This window comes from Betta splendens, chromosome 2, assembly GCF_900634795.4.
Source record: "Betta splendens chromosome 2, fBetSpl5.4, whole genome shotgun sequence".
NCBI lineage: Eukaryota > Metazoa > Chordata > Actinopteri > Anabantiformes > Osphronemidae > Betta > Betta splendens.
This window is the reverse complement of record NC_040882.2, coordinates 1233605-1251416: the sequence shown is the minus strand read 5'-3', so window position 1 is coordinate 1251416 and position 17812 is coordinate 1233605. Positions and strand designations below refer to the sequence as shown.

The 17812-nt window shown below is 45.1% G+C and overlaps 3 protein-coding genes across 3 annotated transcripts; 2 read left to right on the top strand and 1 right to left on the bottom strand.

Moving 5' to 3' along the window:
- Positions 1-68: 68 nt before the first annotated feature.
- On the top strand, positions 69-3952 carry c2h1orf115 (chromosome 2 C1orf115 homolog). The gene is made up of 2 exons (XM_029143272.3): positions 69-865; positions 2882-3952. Exons 1-2 carry the CDS (start codon positions 656-658, stop codon positions 3020-3022), a joined length of 351 nt encoding a protein of 116 aa, XP_028999105.1. The 5' UTR covers positions 69-655; the 3' UTR covers positions 3023-3952.
- Positions 3953-4703: 751 nt separating this feature from the next.
- Positions 4704-8896, top strand: LOC114851154 (solute carrier family 22 member 13). Its single transcript, XM_029142760.3, has 10 exons — positions 4704-5056; positions 5774-5871; positions 5946-6100; positions 6439-6607; positions 6686-6788; positions 6868-7013; positions 7104-7315; positions 7386-7494; positions 7562-7807; positions 8756-8896. Exons 1-10 carry the CDS (start codon positions 4835-4837, stop codon positions 8802-8804), a joined length of 1509 nt encoding a protein of 502 aa, XP_028998593.1. The 5' UTR covers positions 4704-4834; the 3' UTR covers positions 8805-8896.
- On the bottom strand, positions 8591-16093 carry sh3yl1 (SH3 and SYLF domain containing 1). Its single transcript, XM_029142761.3, has 10 exons — positions 15809-16093; positions 14108-14218; positions 13910-14023; positions 12925-12989; positions 12360-12472; positions 12144-12272; positions 11814-11958; positions 11642-11717; positions 11499-11564; positions 8591-10124 (listed from the first exon to the last, which is right to left on the bottom strand). Coding segments are annotated over exons 1-10 (1029 nt in total). The 5' UTR covers positions 15810-16093; the 3' UTR covers positions 8591-9915.
- Positions 16094-17812: the final 1719 nt, after the last annotated feature.

The following is a 17812-nucleotide window of genomic DNA, read 5'->3' as shown; positions in this document are numbered from 1 at the left end:
CCTGAATATTGTTCGTTCTGTTTTTAATATGTGGTTCCTCTGGGCCACAGAGCTCAACCAGCTCCACTTGTTATTGTCTGGATAAAGAAGAGGAGGAACCATGAGACGCCTCAGGACTCATGCTGCATTTAGTTACACTGCTACAGAACGCTGTCACTAAACATCCACAAACTGACCCATAAGGATCATTAATGAGCAGTATTGGTCATTAATGCTTAATAATGAAAGGTCAAGGTTAAACCTTTCTGTGTGTCAGACATTAACAGTAGCTCCTCACGGGCTCACGCCCACTCAAACACTTTAAGCTGTTGAATATGTTAAAGGCTTAATGTTTTCAGGTTCTTACAGTTTGGAACATTTGCTTTAAGCTGTTTGTCTAGTTTTAATGTTGACACAGTGAGCAGAGAATACGACAGAGCGACACCAACAGAAGCCAGAAAACTCTTAACACACTCTAAAGGTTTAGTTCACCTCCAACAACTAGTTCATCTCTGCATTCTTTTCTAATCCTGCTTTCATGTATTTTATGTCTAAGCTTACACTGCTTCCTGTCGGCTTCAGGCTATTAATAAGTTGGACTCCTCCTCACTCCAAAGGTCGTCCTGCATGATCGCTACGGTAGACGACAAAAAGATCCAGCACCATACAAGCAGGAATGGAGGTAAAGGACAAGGACGAGGCTTCTTCAGCGGTCAGGAAGCAGCAGAAGACTTCCAAAGACGTGTTCTTCTCCATACTGCCCGACAAATACGAACCCCTGATCGAAGAGGTGGAGGAGGACAGAGAGGAGACTGCAGAGCAGAAGAGAAAGCGGAAAGAAGAGAAGAAGAGGAGGAAAAAGAAAAAGTACAAAAAGTACAGAAAGGTAAGAAAGAACCTGCTGGAACCAAATGAGTAGATTAGTCGTAGTTTAACATTTCTACATAGTAAAATGTATTTTATACCAGATCAGGCATATTCAAATCTAAAGTCAGGTAACAGATTTTATAAAACAGAACATGCAAATAATTACCAGCCAGTGAAGCAATAAATCAACTAACAAATATCATTTTATAGCTACCTTTTTATATATGCTGTACAGGATAAAAGAACAATGAAGCCAGATTAAAACTAAATAAAGTGTGGAGGACTTTTTCTTTTTTTCTACTTCTCGAGTGTTAAACATTGATTTAGTGATTGATTCAATTTGACCTTTGACCCGAAAACACTGTAGCAGACTTCACATGCTCAGCGTGACAGTAGATATGACAAACACACAAGCTGAAGTGTTATTTAGAAAAATGTTCAATTAGCTCTAAAAGAGCATTAGTTCACGGTCCACATTGGTGACCGGGACGCACCGGCTCATAAGCAGCTGGACACAAGGTGCTGAGAAGCTGCACGACTGTAGAACCGTCAGTTATAGACTTTCCCATGCTGCAGTAAAGCTGACACTTAACCTAGGTCTCTTGATCAGCTGAGAAGGATTTGAATCTAAGATTCAAGATTAAAAAAACTTTATTAATCCCAGAGTGAAATTATTTTGCACACCTTGATCGCTGTCACAGTTAGAGGTACACACACACATTTAATTACTTTTATCATGCGTGCTATTGCCTGGATGAAGATCAACAACAACAATATACTATAATAATAATAATAATTTCCATACAATTTTTCAGTCTCAAATACATTAAGCTGTCCTACATATGTGCAGCCACTGGAGGACTAACTGGAAAAAAAGGTGAAATAATAAGAATAAGAATAAGAATAAAGGTTCAGTTTTTTTTGTATCATCACTGCACAGTCACACAGAACAGTTAACTTTAATAAAGTAAAGACAGCACAAATGTTTTATGATCTATATTAACTATTTATTAGATGGTGACAGAGGATGCATCCATCCATGGATGGACCATAACCTTCCACTATTACAGCTCCTTTATTCAGATTTACTCAGGTCCTGTGAGTTCAGACTGTTCCACTTGTTACAGTCACATCAGTACTGAAACTGAACCAGGAAGTGAACAGCCCAAGGAGCAGTGCTTCAGTGGCTTCACTACAAACCTGTGTGACTTGATGTTTAGCTGGACCTTGGCTGCAGGTGGTGGAGGCTGATGCTTTGGTTGTTCATCATGTGGCTACTATGCTGGAGCCTGTTCAGAGGCCTCTCAAAAGCTATGATCACTGTGTAACATTTAGCAGCTAGTTATTCAGCATTTCCATTCTTATAATTAGAGCTCCAGACCTGGTCTAACTCCCTCTGCTCATCATAGTCATCTTGTGGGTTAAGGCCCTGGCGGTGTCATGCTGGTTGTCACGTGATCAGGGCAGACACAGCAGAGCATCTGTAAGGCTGAGTGTGTGGTGCTGCTTCTTGGAATATTAACTGCGAGAAAGAACAAAACCCAGAGTTTTGACCGCATTACACATGACAGATAAGACCAACAGTTACCTAACATTATATTATTTGGATTGAACATAACCATATGATTAAAACATCTACTGCAGCCATGAAGGATGACTCAATAAATGATATGTGTCTGAAATGTCAAATTTTCTCGTTATCTCTTCATCATGTTCATCATATTGTTCATCATGTTGTTCATCATGTTCATCATGTCCTTTATCTCTTTCATTCATCATGTTCATCACGTTGTTCATTGTTTTCACCATGTTGTTCATCATGTTCATCATGTTGTTTATCATGTTGTTCATCCTGTCGTTCATTGCGTTCATCATGTTCATTGTGTTTATAATGTCATTCATGATGTTTATCATGTTGTTCATTGTGTTGTTCATTGTGTTTATCACCCTGTTGGTTGTTGGTGTGAAACCCTTAAACTGAAGCTGATATCAGTGTTTGATTGTCTAACTCATGACTTTTGTCTTTGCTTGTCAGAACATAGGGAAGGCGTTGCGCTTCAGCTGGCGCTGTCTGCTGACCGGTCTGCAGAGCATGGCTTCCACCTACTCTTCCCCCATGTCAGCCATGGCTGTGGTGGTGACAGCAGGGGGTCAAGCAGCTGGAAGCAACACATGAGATGAAGGAGGCTCCCGGAGCAAGACAACGTTCAGACAAGTTGAACGATTCATTCATAGAGCTGAATGAGGCTGCAACTAGCCAACACGGTCTGACTAAAACATGAACTTTATATGTTTTAATAGAAAAATAGACCATGTATAACACATTCTGACTGTGTTCTCCATCTTTTTTAACAATTATTAATACTACACCATTACTGTGAATTTTTACTATACATACTATGTGGTTTGTGTTAAACAGCAAAACTGCCCATATGTAAATTATGTCATTGATCCTTGTGCTTTCCTTCCTTTGTGCCTGTTTTCCTTGTCTTACTAACTATTGTACATTCTCTTCAAGGACTTTAGAAAATGACTTTTGTCTTCCTAAAGTCAGACATTTGTGTAACTGCTTTGATAACCCTGCAGCTACTGCAGGAGGTACTGGAGCACAAACCAGGTGCAAGCCAAGTGTAAACTTTGAATTTGGTTGTGTAAATTTGTTTGTTTGTTGGTTGGTTTATTTGTTCTACACAGGAACCATCGGCACTGTTTACTGTGGTTGGGGAAATGTCACATGTGTCACCTGCTCACAAGGTTCAGTTTGGACACACCATGTGGACGTCATTGTCCTTTGCATCCACACCCTTAGATGAATTCTTCTTCTTCTTCTTCTTCTTCTTCTTCTTCTTCTTCTTCTTCTTCTTCTTCTTCTTCTTCTTCTTCTTCTTCTTCTTCTTCTTCTTCTTCTTCTTCTTCTTCTTCTTATTATTATTATTATTATTATTATTATTATTATTATTATTATTATTATTATTACTATTATTAAATGTGCTTTTCATCATCGTCGAATATGAGTATGATGATGTGACCTCTGACAGCAGGAAGCTGTCTGTACAACTGTTCTGTATGTTGTATTTGACTAAACATATTAAACACAAATGTTTACCTGTCAACCTGTTTCATTTACTTGATGTTTATCCATTCAGATCCTTATTGGTCTGGATTAATGTGACATAAACATGATCCAGCATTAAACTCTGGGTTGATGAGATGGCTCCTTACAGCAGAGCCTTCACAGTCTCAGGGTGAGAATATGACGTAGTGGATGTTCTTAAGGGTGGCAGTGAATCCACAGATGGTTTGATCTCTTCATCAACAATGAAGACAACTCTGAGGAGATTCAGGTAATGTGTTTGTGAATAAGAAGCTGTGTCAAATAAGGTCTATGAGGACATGTGTCGTTTCAGGTCTGAACTGGTTCTACGTGCTTATTAATCAGTATTAATATGCAGCCTTTGAGACTTTTGTGCTGCCAAACGTCCAGGTTCTAAGTTCTAAAGCCGTTTCCTCTCAGTCTGCTGGCTGGGTTACTGAGCAAGGCATTCACACGGTAGCACCACTGACACCAGACTACTTTTAAACAAACGTCTGTGAATGATGATGATGATGATAAACAGGAAGCATAGAAAGAAACACAGTGAAGGAACCTGATCCTTTCTCACATTCTGATTTTATTTCCTAACTCTCCTTTTTCCTGTATCAATCTCCTACATTTCTTACCTATAACATACTTCTCGCTTTGCTTGTAAACCATATCAAAGTTGTTCAACCTTTGCCTCCCTCACGCCTCGCACGTGGAGCCTTTGGGTGTGATGCCCTGAGTGACCACCAGGTGTCACAATAGTAGCGGCACCAAAATACTCCGGCCTGTGTGGCCTTATAAGAAGAAAGAGGCGGGGAGGAAAGTTGTTTATGAGTGAGCAGCAGTTCTTCTGATGACAGGAGCAGCTGCAGCACGTTCAGCTACAGAACCTTTGACACACAGAGCATGTCTCCGCTGCAGCTCTCCGTCTACTGGCGCCTGTCCCTTATCTTCATCTTCACCTCTTTCCTCTTCTTTGTCGACATTTTTACGGTCGCTATCGCTGAGGCCACGTGTCACCATGACAACACTTCGCAGGACACGTTCTACAGGTGGAACAACCAATCACATTCTGTGGAAGGTCCTAGGAGCCAAGCTGATTGGAGGATGGAGAGCAGGAACCAGGAAGTGTGTGGTTCTTCAGCTAAGTTCTGACTTACATTTAATTATAGATTTCAACTGGGCCGTAAAGAACAAACATGTACATGATTCTGTGTCCATCAGCTTGAGTGGAAGAATTGGTTCTAGTGTGACCCAAAGTCTGTTGGTTCAGTTCTAGCTACAGAACCAGTTTGTTAGTTTGTTAGGTCAGTCCTGGATAAAGACTGAGAATCATTCAGTCAGTTCAGTTCTACTTATAAAACCAGTCTGTTGGTTCAGTTCTATAGAACTAGTCTGCTGGTTCAGTTCTTCATTACTAGTCTGTTAGTTCGGTTCTACATATAGAACTAAAATCAGTCTTTTAGTTCAGTTCTAGCTTTAGAACCAGAACCAGCCTGTTAGTTCAGTTCCAGCTACAGAACAAGTCTGTTAGTTCGGTTCTAGCTTTAGAACCATGTAACCTGTATGGAGAGATTCAATTAAATCCACATTTGGCTTTTGGGTCTTTGGTCTTGTTGTAAACAACGCTTCATGGCGGCTAATGATGTAAATCACTGAGGACTTGGACCTTGGACGCATCCATGCTGGAAGTAGCATCCACTTCTACGGTCCTGCAGAATGCAACATTCCAATGTCCAACTCTAGTGTTTGTCGTCTGTTGAAGTTGATAATTTAACTACATGTAACTACTTAACTACTACATCAGCAGCAGGGACTGAACCTCGTGTTGTGTTTGTGTGTCAGTCAGTGTGTGGCTGGAGCGACTGGCTGCCCTACGGTCAGACTCTGTTCATGGTCGGCCTCCTGCTGGGGTCTCTGTTTGGAGGAGCAGTCTCTGACCGGTGAGACTAGCACCTTCTCATCTCTATAGACTGTGAACATGTTATCGACAGTGACAGTGATGGCGTCTCCACAGCTACGGGAAGCGGCCACTGCTGCTGGCCAGCGTGTGTGTGCACACGCTCTGTGGCCTCGTGCCGGCTCTTCTTCCTCAGCCACTCGTCTTCCTCGCCGTCCGCTGCCTGACGGGCGTCTGCTGCTGCTGCATCAACATCTGCTCCTTCCCCCTGGGTAAGGCTAACATATGCTAATCTGAGCACTGCTCTGTGTGTTGGTTCACCTTTAACCCATTTTTATTAGCTTGGTTATAAGGAATTTCCCCTGATCGTTTGACTGGACAACTAAACACATGTATGATTCTACCAACACGTCCAGATCTAGTCAGAGGAGGGATTGATGGAATTACTGAAATACTCCTGGAAAGCGGTTGATTAGCGCTCAGGGCGTTTAAGAAGTGACTAATAGTAAAGTCCCCTCTTCTGATCAGTGAGCAGTAGACCTCCTGTGTGGTCCTTGTTAAAACAAGCTGAGGCTGAGCCGTGTGTTTGGACTGTGGCCCTGTGTTCTAGCGGTGGAGTGGACGCCCCCAGCGTATCGCCTGTGGCCGCCAGCCTTCCTGCCTTTCTGCTTCAGCCTGGGAACGATGGCCGGAGCCCCTCTGGCCTGGCTGAGCCCCACCTGGACCCAGCTGCACCTGGCGCTGTCGGTGCCACAGCTGCTTTGTCTGCCACTCTACTTGTAGGTGAACACACCTGTGCACTGAGTCACGGCTTATGTGGAACCTCTTGTGTTGTTTAATGGGATTTGTTCTTTAAGCGCTATCCCAGAGTCTCCTCGCTGGCTGTTGTTAAGGAGGAGAACTGATGTTCTGGACCATTACCGTAGCAGCAGTTCTGAAGACAGACAGTGCCTGGATCTGGTAAATACACACTCAGGCTGGTTCCTGGTCCGACAGTCTGCGACATGTTGTAAATGTGTGTCTTCGTCTTTGCATGCAGCTCTTGGACTCGACTTGCTGTGACCTGCAGAAAGCCATGGAGGCTCCCAGGGAGAAGCCTCCTGCCGGCCACGCCCTCAGGGACAGTGTGAGGCACCTGAGGCAGCCAGTCATCCTCCTGAGGCTCTTCATCATGAGCTACTTAAGGTGACGCGTCATAATAACTGCTAAATCTTTGAGGAGGGGATGATTGGATCCAGAAGCTGTCTGACTTGTGTCCATCCTGTGGTTCTGCAGTGCAGTTTCAGCGTTGACTTACTTCGGCATCTGTATGAACATAGGCTCGTTCGGTGTCGGTGTTCACGCTGCCCAGTTCTTCTCCGGCCTGTCGGAGGCCCCCTGTCTGCTCGTCCCACTGATCAGCCTCCGACGGCGTCCAATCAGCATGCTGTCGCTGCTGCTGAGTGGAGCCACGTGCTTCTTCTCGCTCCTGCTGTCCAGTTATGGCTGTAAGCTAACGACTGGCGTGTGGCTAAGTGATATGTACACAGCGTAACGCTGGATCTGTCGCATGTGCAGGTGAGCCGGTGCTGGTCATGAGTCTGGCCTTGATGGGGAAGCTCTGCATTCTGGCGGCCATCTTCATCTCCACCCTGTACAGCATCGAGCTATTTCCCACCACAGTCAGGTACAGGACAGCAGCATCGGAGGTTTCCCACACGGTGTCCACCACTAACTACATGGTTCCCATCCAGACAGAGGTGCATGTCTCTGGTCAACCTGTGCTTCCGCCTTGGCTGCCTGGCCAACTCCCTCGTGCCCACCGACCCCAGCGGAAGCATCACCTTGGCTGCTATGGTGGTGTACAGCAGCGGACCAGTGGTGGGCTGCGTCCTGTGCCTGCTGCTGCCTGAAACCAGTGGCATCACGCTCCCAGATTCCATAGAGGACTGCAACCGTCAGCCACGGGCGCCCAGCTTAGGCGTCCTCTGCAGGACACTGTGAGGAACACACACACCAGACCCATATCGCTGTCCTGACATGTTCACCAGCTTTCTCCATTATCCGTTGACCCGTGTGACCGGTTAGAATAGGGCCCGTCGCGTGCAGGCACAAGCCCAAACAACGAGCCGTGCTCCTCCTTCAGCCCAGTTCACCCACATACTGTACTGTAGCTGACATTTTTAAACACGGGCCTGTAAAAACAGCTTCTCCCCCCACCTGGTCAACAGATCAGGGATGGTTCTTTATTCTGCACATGTAGAGGCTACAGACAACGTTAACGAGTTAAAACCAGATCCTTTGGGATTTCATACACCAACACAAACACGTTCCCCTGTAACTGCGGACCTGATTTGTTGGGCATCGCTGAATGTTTGACTAGCTTAAATTGCTGCTCAGCAGGTTGTCATTGACGCATCAGCATTTAGTCCCTGAGGTGAAACGTATGCTGTTCATATCCAAAAAAAACCCCTGGACAAACGCTGGACAAACCAGATGAACCTGTGCTAAAGAATTAAACACTTCAGTGTGAACACTATAGACTGAGGAATCTGAGTTGAGTTGCAAACAAAAGCAACATGGAAAAGACAAACTATAAAATGATTCAACAGTGTTGGAATGAATCTAAACATAAACAATTATATTTTTAAAATCATCTGTGATTCCTTCACACATGAAATAAAAATACTAATGATTCTAATGAAGTGTTTTAGGAGCTAGGAGACACTGTAGGTGGAACAAAGGTGCTACGACCGTTCTTTACAGACACACCAGCATTCATGTCAAAACACTAAATGCTTTACTGAGGTACAGCTTTTTAAATTACTGACAAACGCAGTTTAACGAGCAACAGATCCAGAGGTGCCAGAGATTTTAGTCAATAGACTAAAGGTCAAACCTTCAGGAATCTGTGAAACACGTGACGTGAATCATTTTTTGTGTTTCAGGAAGCAGAGGAGAGATGACACATGCCGCCACAGTCCCACCTCTGATTAGGAATGTGTGGTGTTTGTTCTGGTTTTGCTGTTAGAGACCAAACATGTGAGAGAGCATGAACAGGGAAGATCAGACGAGGAGGTGCTGGTATCATCACATCACTGGCAAAACAGACTCAACCCAAACACCTCCTCTTTTCGACACTGCCCCAATTATGCCCAAACTGTAAGAGATTTTTGATTGGAATTGGTGCAATAAAAGGAAAGAAACAAAAAGGAAACGGGGCGATCGTGGACGGATTCACTGAATCATGTGAAGACGATAGTTAATCTGTCCATTAACTTGTTAGTTTAAAATGAAACAAACTCAAACTGATTAAAACATTCAGGCCCTGGTTTGAAGAGTTCAGCAAAAGTAAATATGCAAAAACAGCCGCCAGTGTGACACTTTTAGGTTAAAGCAGCTCCCTCTGCAGGACAAAGAACCAACTGCAGCTTCACTGACATCACAAAGCTTCACTTTCATTCATTACAAAAAAAAATCTTGCTTTTAAAAACTAGGACTCACAGTTGAAAACTGTAGATGATCATAATCATCATTTCCCATCTGAAGGCTATGAACCAGTCTCTGACAGAACCTGAAGAAAAACCCTCTTAGCCCCATCAAACCTAAAGATTATCAAAATTTGACAATTTGCTTAAATACATAAAAATCTTTATTAACTTGATTAATTTGATTCTTTTACAGCTTTAAATGAAAACATACCAAAATACCATTTGATCATAAAACAAAGTCATCATATATTAAATATGTCTCAGTAAGTGTACTCATGAATCCCATGCCACCGTACATGAACCGTAACAGATTAAAGAGGATGCTCTGAACATCTGAACAGTGAAACCAACAGTGTCCTTAAGGTGAAGCATCATGCTGCTTGAAAGTGCTTTCCCGTCCCAGTGTACATGGTGCAGATTCACTTTCCATAAAACTCGTAAACAGCTGGTCCAAACCTTCAGCTCAGCTGACATTTGTTTCTCCGACTTTGAAACACTAGCGTATTTGTGCTGCTATAAAAGGCTACTCGGCAGCTCTGCTTGGAAGGAAAATACAGAAATCACTCTGTAAAAGATGTGCAGACCTTAAACGCTGGCAAAGCGCTTCTCACTGGGACTCAATACGTAACGAAGTTGGCAGGGAAGATGCCGACCTGCCCGTCCTCCAGGCGCCCTTCCCACCAGTCGTACTGAGACTCGGTCTTCGTCACTACTGTGATTCTGTCACCGGGGGCAAAGCTCAGGTCACCGGGCTGCTGCCCCGTGAACGCATGTGTCGCCGTGACGACCAGCTTCCCGCTGGCCTCACCTGCTGACGCTCCTCCAGCTGTCAACCAAGAAACACGGGACACGTTTAGCAAGGTTAAATTCTAGACATCATGTTGCAGTAAATGTAACACACACACTTTAATTTATCACAGTACCAGATTTAGTCTTTCGAGCTGTACGTTTTAATAAATAAATAAAACATTTTCTAGCGTTTATTGGCTATAAAATCACATTTTGGTTTCGTATCCCTTTAACTTCCCCACGTTCCTTCATGAGGTCTGTGATTTAATGTATTAGGCTGAGATGAGGCTTAAAACACGTCACTTAAAACATCAAACTCAGCCCACGGACCAAGAAACGAAAGATCATGAAACCGCAGCAGAACGATGGATGTCTGTGATAAAAACCCAGAGAGGCTGTGCGTCAGCTGATGTGACTACTGGACAAGAATGAGCTGGATCAGAGTGCAAGCAGCTATAGGAGCATTGTGGCCCAACCCACAACACAAAGACAGGTCTGACAGGCTAAAGCCTGGTGGGACACCATGTGCTGTGCAGGAAGACGAGCTGTCGACCACCTGCAGCAGCCGACGGTTTAGGACGTGTCCACCAGAGTCTCTCTCTTTGGGCGTAGTGGTTCTAGATGTATCCCATAATATCAAACCCAGATTTTTCAATTTGTAAAGCCATATGCGAACTAGTCTTCCACCTCACCAACCGCCCCCAGTACGTCCGCCTGCAGAACTGTGTGTCTGACATGGTGGTCTGCAGCACAGGAGCTCCACAGCAGACAGTCCTGTCTCCTTCCTCTTCACCCTGTACACCTCAAACCTCAGGTACAACTCAGAGTCCTGTCATCTGCCTTTGTAGGACGTATCCAGGGTGGTGACATCACTGAGTACCAGGGAGTGGTGGACAGCTTTGTGGACTGGTCTGGACAGAACCACCTCCAACTGAACATTAACCAAACTGAAGAGCTGGTGATAGACTTCAGGAAATCTGGGAGTGCTGTCACCCCTCTCACTACTAAAAGGAAGAGGTGGAGGTGGTGACTCAGCACAAGGACCTGGGAGTGTGGCCATCAGCCTGTACAACTCCTCCTCTCTCTGTAAGGGTTTATTTTCATCCGGGTAACAACATGTATAATAAAACTGTAGTTAGTAATTAGATGTAATTAGACAATAGTAATTAGACTTCATGTGCATGTGTGTAGATGTGTTATTTTTAATCTCCCTACTTTGTGCAAAATAATTTTCCTCTGGGATTATTAAAGTTTTTTGAATGTTGAATCTTATGCAGTTGTTTTGGTTTGGTTCTGTGAGCTGGCCATTGCAGGATCTATCTGTAGTTTGACCAAATGAACACTAGAGGAAGCTACAGCCTCATTGAATGTTCTGCTGCTGCGGCGTGGAGGAGCAGACCACATAACTCACCTGAGGCTTTGGAATCGTAGGTCGAGAGTCTCGGGTAAAGGACGTTTTTACTTCCTGGCCTTGGAGCTGTGTACACACACACACACACATTAAGTGTGACCTATTACAATAACAATGAATCGTAACATGTTTTTACAGTTTACCGTTGTCACTGGGTGGTTTCTGGTAAGTGGAGGCAGCTTTCTGCATGGGCGGAGGCCTGGAGGGTGCGGACGACGTCTGGGGAGAAGGAGAAGCTGCAGTGATACGTTTCTCCCCATGACTCTAATGAACTAAAGCCCTGCTTTGACTGAGGGCGGCCTCCAGCCTGCACACCTTCCTGCCCATGTTCTTGCTGGTCCACTCAGACGTGTAGGCCTCAGAATAGACGTCAAGGATGTGGTAGAGGTCATAGCATTCGGAGGGTGGCTCCACATCACCATTCAGAATGGCTGATGCACGGATTTCTTGGCCGTAAAACCTGTCGCCACAACACAAGCACTCATCAATGCAGAAAGGGTGCAGGTTAGGTTCCTAGTGGTGTCGGCAGGCCCACAAAAAAAGAATCAACAAGATACAGACTGACGCTGAAGGTGACATGATGACTAATGAATAAAACACCCCTATCACTCGTTAAGGAGAACATGAAGCACACGAGGCGCATACTTGCGATTGGTGTCCTTGCGCTCGATCAGGTACGAACCCTCCAGGGAGATCCCAGCGAACAAGCCTCTGGAGCGGCAGTAGGTGAAAACAGCGGCGGTGCTGCGCAGAGCTACGTCAGCCTCCACGTTCCTGCGGACAAACGGCCGCATCAGCACATATTGGTGAAAACTGGACTCAGGCACTAGAGGATGTGAACCAGGCGGAGCAGGGCCTCACCTGCCCATAGGCCCCACGGCCACGGTGCAGTTCCCTCCAAGCGTCAGGTTCCCCCCTTTTGTAAAGGCTTCTATGGCCCTCCGCTGGTTCAGGATGATGACCAGGTCCGACACCTGGCGGGTCGACATGCACAGCAGAAAGTGGGATCAGTGACAACAGAACCGTGACGGAGCTGCAGATGCAGACGTCCTGGCAGAGCGTCAGCAGTGAAACCACAGCACTCTGGTGGCTCCACCTGTTCAGAGGCTACGAACTGTACGGTCCATCACAGGGAGGTTTACGAGCCCTGGGTTTGCATGGTGTGCTTCAGGATATGACCAAGACGTGTACAACCGCAGCGCAGCAGCCTGGCTTCCTGCTTGCGTGAATGAGGCAGTCTGTGCTCTAAAGTATGGACGGATCCATGACTAATGACTGGCTGAGATTTGTGCTGCAGGGGCCAGTTAAACACAGCCACTTATTAGGCTGCTGTGTCTGTCATGCGGCTTGGCATAAACACATTTCAAGATAAAGAACTTCTGATTTTTAAATAAACTACTCATACGCTTCATTTGTGCTGACCCACCTCCACTCCGATCTCAAAGCCTCCTCCCAGACCAGCGATGCCAATGGCAGAAGGTGCAGACCAACCTGGACACAAAGACAGTGAAGGAGGATGAGAACGAGGAGGAGGACAGGTGTGGAGCCAGGTTCCAGTCTGCTTTCTTGAATTTAATCATGTGACAGGCTCAGACAATCAGACTTTGATAGGAACGTTTATCACCATGTGGAGCACCTGACACTCTGACAGGAAACGTCTCCATGCAGCCAAATCAGATTTTGCAGATGGGGGTCGTTTACGTGATCTTCCACTCACCACTCATTAAGCAGTTAATCAAGTAACTAAACTGAAACGCATGAACAGACTTGAACTTCCTGTACTAAGGTTAAACTTATAATTACTTTATTTGTGGTTTTTGGATCTACAAACAGAAACAAGAACTAGACTGATTCTGATAATGGGAGCTTTAGACGCCAGGTTTAGTCTGAAGAGACCCCATTTAATCAAGAGTTGATCCAATTCCTCATTTAGTCACACACTGTGAAACCGATCAGCATCTGCGACAGAATAATCCTTTAGGACCAATTAAACATGGCATTTCAGATTGGGCTCGCTTGACCTGCTTTAATGTGAGCTTTCAGAAAAACAGCAGAAAGCCTGCGGAGCACAAGAGGCAGCTCCACTGCAACTTGTGACACTTGGTGGGTTTTGACTAAGCAACGCCTTCCTACATTTGGCATAAAACGTGGCCTCAGACTATCAAATGGAGTAATAAAGTCCAAAACAGAAGAAGAGTGCGTCAGATGACTGCACGGTGAAGCTGCCCACAGCGCCGCTGGCGCATCTGAGGAGCTGTGTTTGCTTCCACAACAAATAAAAACAAAAAGGTCACGGCAGAACACGAGGGAGGAAACACAAACCCCCTTAACGCTCTGAGCGCAGGCTCAGCAGCCAGAGTTCATGCGAACCCCGAGTCCAACACCAACAGTGTGTGGGCGTGAGGCCTTACGTCTGTCCGCCAGGCGGGCGATGACGATGCCGCTGCCTCCGCGGGCCGTGATCATGAAGCCGGCCTTGATGACGGAGATGATGGCCAGACCCTCGGCCTTCGCGATCACATGAGCTTCAATCACCAACAGAGACACGACACATTTAGACGCCGTTCACTCAAACAGGTTCACAGTAAAACAGACGTGTGCGTTCTTACGTGGAATCAGTTTGTCTGGTCCGTTCCTGTTGGAGATCTCAGTGAAATCTCTCAGGATCTTTGCGGCTTTCTTCGCCTCCGACTTTAGGTTGGATGGGATGGGGTTACTCACTGCAAACACACACACACACACACACACACACACACACACACACACACACACACACACACACACACACACACACACACACACACACACACACACACACACACACACACACACACACACACACACACACACACACACACACACACACAGGTTTAGAGTCACCTACACCTAAAACATGTCATGCTGAGCTATAAACAAAGCGCTTCACTTGTTTTTCCTACAGGTACACACAGGATTGTTGTCTGTTTGTTTATTGCTGTGGTTGCATGAATATTCCAGGCTGAAGGTGGAGTTTTACGCTACGAAGCCATGAGCGCAGTGTGAAGCCTAAAAGCGTGTGGAGCTGGACCTTCAGTCGGGGGTGTGGATCAGAAAGTGCACCGATGTGTAGTATCATTTGTTGTGGCTGAGGGACAGCTCTGTGTGGTGGCTCTGCTGAGGACGGTCGGGGTGTGTCATGTGCCAGGAATGCGCTGGCTGCAGCAGCAGGCATGTTGGCAGACTGTCCCAGTTACAAGCCAGTGTGGCTCTCTACAGGTCAGACTGGGTTTGGTGGCCTCCTTCTCGTTGCATACGTTTTGAATGTCTACGGCTTTTAAAGAATCCAGTTATGCAAAGTCAGCTTCGAGCCCATTGTAATAGTTTGGAACAGGGTGTAAGTCCATAGACGAAAACGCATCTATCTGTTCATTCCTCTTCCCAGTTTTGTAAAAAGCCTACAGGTCAGTATGAAAAACACCTGGCTACGACGCATCAGGTCCAGCAAGCACCAACACGTGGTCTGGAGAATCGCTCCTCCTCAAGGAGGAGGTCCAGAGGCCAACCTCACCTGGATGACAGAGAACCTGACAGCTTCCTGTTTCCTGCAGTATCAGAAGGTCCACTAAAATAAAACACCTGATGTAGAAGAACCATGTACATACTGTATGTGGCTTCACCCCAGTCAGTGTTTCTGTGCTACAGCAGCTAATGAGCTCATTAAAAGGTGACACACAACCAACAGGATCGAGGAAGAGTCTGACAGAATACTTCACAGTCATTAAAACTGTCAATTAATCCAGCCGCAGTCGCGTCATTCACTGGGTGACGTCATCGCCATCACCATGCCAATTACCTGCTAAACGACTATTTAGGCAGTGACGGGACGCAAGCCGAAACTCAACCAGAGCTGACCTTATTAAAGATTATTACTAGTACTCAGGCGTTTTTTATCCAGTCGCCTCAGCGCTAACTTTAAATCACTTTACACGATCACATGAAACCACCAAAATGTGACACTGGTGCAATTTAAATTGCTTTAACCCTAGTAGGTAAATTCTGTAGTGCTGAAGTGTTTGAGAGAAGCTGCTGGACTAAACAGAATCATACTACCAGAACCCCCACAGTGTCAGACACTAAACCAGCAAGGCCCATACACAGGGAACTGACTAAACGACAGGACAGCAGAAAGAAGTGGCGGATCCGGTGAAACTGGAACCAGAACAGTCAAAGACGCACGACACCAACTAACGACAAACACACAGTTCGCCCACTTATAATTAAAAACCTGTTACTTCTTCACCGCCGTCAAACGTATCTTTAATCCAACTTACTTTTGTCCCTTCCTGTAGCTCTCCGGTTGTTTACCTGTGGACAGGTGAGTTGCCCACCGCTGTCTCGTGACTCCCGTATTCGCCTGACGTCCCGCTGTGACGTCGGTAAAATACGTTAAATAAATAAATGTGTAACAGGTGGCCACGTGAACCCAGCACGCAAAGCTCCGCCGATTATTAGCGACGCTGCGCAGACAGGTGACTCCAATTAATGCATTTACGGGTGCAGTGAGGGACGCAGGCGCCGCGCGGACACCCCGACGGACCAGCTGGGCGCGGCCCCGAGGCTAGCGGCGACTCCCGGGGGCGTTCACGGCTCCAAGCTCTGTTCCCTCAGCGAGGTCTATCAGGGGCGGAAGTACCTTGTTTTACCTCGACAACAGTCAATCCAGACTAAAACAAACTATAATATTACCAAACGTCTTTAAAATAATTATTTAATTTTATTTTTTTAATTTATTTATAATTTTATAATTCAAATATAATTATTTGTTCCCGTGGCGCGTTCTGTGACATGGGACAGGTGTGTGTGTGACAGCCACCTGTCACCAGGGGGCGCATCATGATCTCTGATCCATACGGTATTATGTGTTATTTTGACACTGTGGGGTTTTGAGACTACAGATGTAAATCAGTTTAAGCTGCTGAGAGTGTTGGACCCTTCTACAGTCAGCATACTGCCCCCCCCCCCCCCCCCCCCCCCCCCCCCCCCCCCCAGTTACTGTTGTCTGGCGTGAAGGGCAGCAGTGATCACCTATTGTGGCCCCTGCCGGAGGCAGTGATGATTTGTTCATGTTCTCTCTTCAGCCACTAAATAGAGATTCATTCTTCCTCCTGTGCTGGGTCATGCTCCTTTAGTCCTCTTCTGAACTAACCAGATTATTCTACAGGCTTTACAATCTACCTGTTATGAACAGGTAGATTGTCTGGTTGATGAAACTGCAACTTCACTGTGAAGGCAATGAATCAGAGGAGGTCAGCTCCATGGTACAACAAGATCTGCAGCCTAAAGCAGAGGAATCAACTAGAAAACTAGATAACAAACCAGATAAAGACATCATATATAAAAAAACGAACAGGTTGATCGAACCACGTGTTATTTATCATTATTAGAGGCCCAGGCCTGGGGCTAAGAAGCGTGTAGCTTCTTCTCCTGTTAGATCTTAGAGCTGCAGTCAACACTGTAGATCCCAACTTAGTAAAGCCACAGCACTGGACGGTTTAAACTAGATTCATTTAACAGGTTCCAGTTCTTGTTCATGTGGAGCTCTGCAGGGTTTTGTGCTTTATATAATGAAATGAATGAAAAACCTGTATGATCCTGTAAATATTATTCTGTTACCCTGTATAAATTTTACAAAAAATGTTGCTATATTGCAATGGAATTTATTATGATACATGCCATTTGTTTGTAATTTTGTATCATCATTGTCAAAATTTACATTGTTTACAGCATTGGTCTTACTGACCAAGTGTTCAAACTTAACCGGCTAAAATGGCCTGCTAGGGAATTGAATCCTAACCATTGAGTGTAAAAATAAAATAATGCCATAAACTAGAAGTTATTATAGAACTATTTCTAAATTAGTGATGGTATAAATGTAGTTTATTACGATGTTTTAAATTAATGTTTTTCTGTTTGAGGCTGTTCTTAATATGTATTGTAAGTAGTATGTAATATGTAAGGATAGTTTGTTAAATCACTTTTGCACTAAAACAAAGAAAAAATAACAGATTTATTGGTAATTATATGCTTTACTGTTCAAACATATATATTTATATAGGAACATTGTCACTTTCAAGGAGGATGATCTAGGGATCTAGAGTAGCTATAAAATATTAACTCCCTACTGTACTGTATGTGTCTACAGTAGTAATGTATTTGCAATATTTGACAGCAATGTAACAGAAAGACTTGTCAAAGTGATAAAAGCTTAGGGCTTAGACCCGCCCTGAGACTAACGGGAAAAATAACCGTTCCTGTGTTCTTAATGTTGTAGTTGA

Bases quoted from the DNA above. Each gene is read 5' to 3' on its own strand.
- c2h1orf115 (XM_029143272.3), top strand. From the start codon at position 656: ATGGAGGTAAAGGACAAGGACGAGGCTTCTTCAGCGGTCAGGAAGCAG. The intron at 866-2,881 runs GTAAGAAAGAAC...TTTGCTTGTCAG, and splicing joins AGTACAAAAAGTACAGAAAG to AACATAGGGAAGGCGTTGCG.
- sh3yl1 (XM_029142761.3), bottom strand. The intron at 12,990-13,909 runs GTAAGGCCTCAC...CTTTGTGTCCAG, and splicing joins CGCCCGCCTGGCGGACAGAC to GTTGGTCTGCACCTTCTGCC. The intron at 12,273-12,359 runs GTGAGGCCCTGC...GTTTGTCCGCAG, and splicing joins GCCGTGGGGCCTATGGGCAG to GAACGTGGAGGCTGACGTAG.
- LOC114851154 (XM_029142760.3), top strand. From the start codon at position 4,835: ATGTCTCCGCTGCAGCTCTCCGTCTACTGGCGCCTGTCCCTTATCTTC. The intron at 5,057-5,773 runs GTGTGTGGTTCT...TTTGTGTGTCAG, and splicing joins TGGAGAGCAGGAACCAGGAA to TCAGTGTGTGGCTGGAGCGA. The intron at 5,872-5,945 runs GTGAGACTAGCA...GCGTCTCCACAG, and splicing joins GGAGGAGCAGTCTCTGACCG to CTACGGGAAGCGGCCACTGC.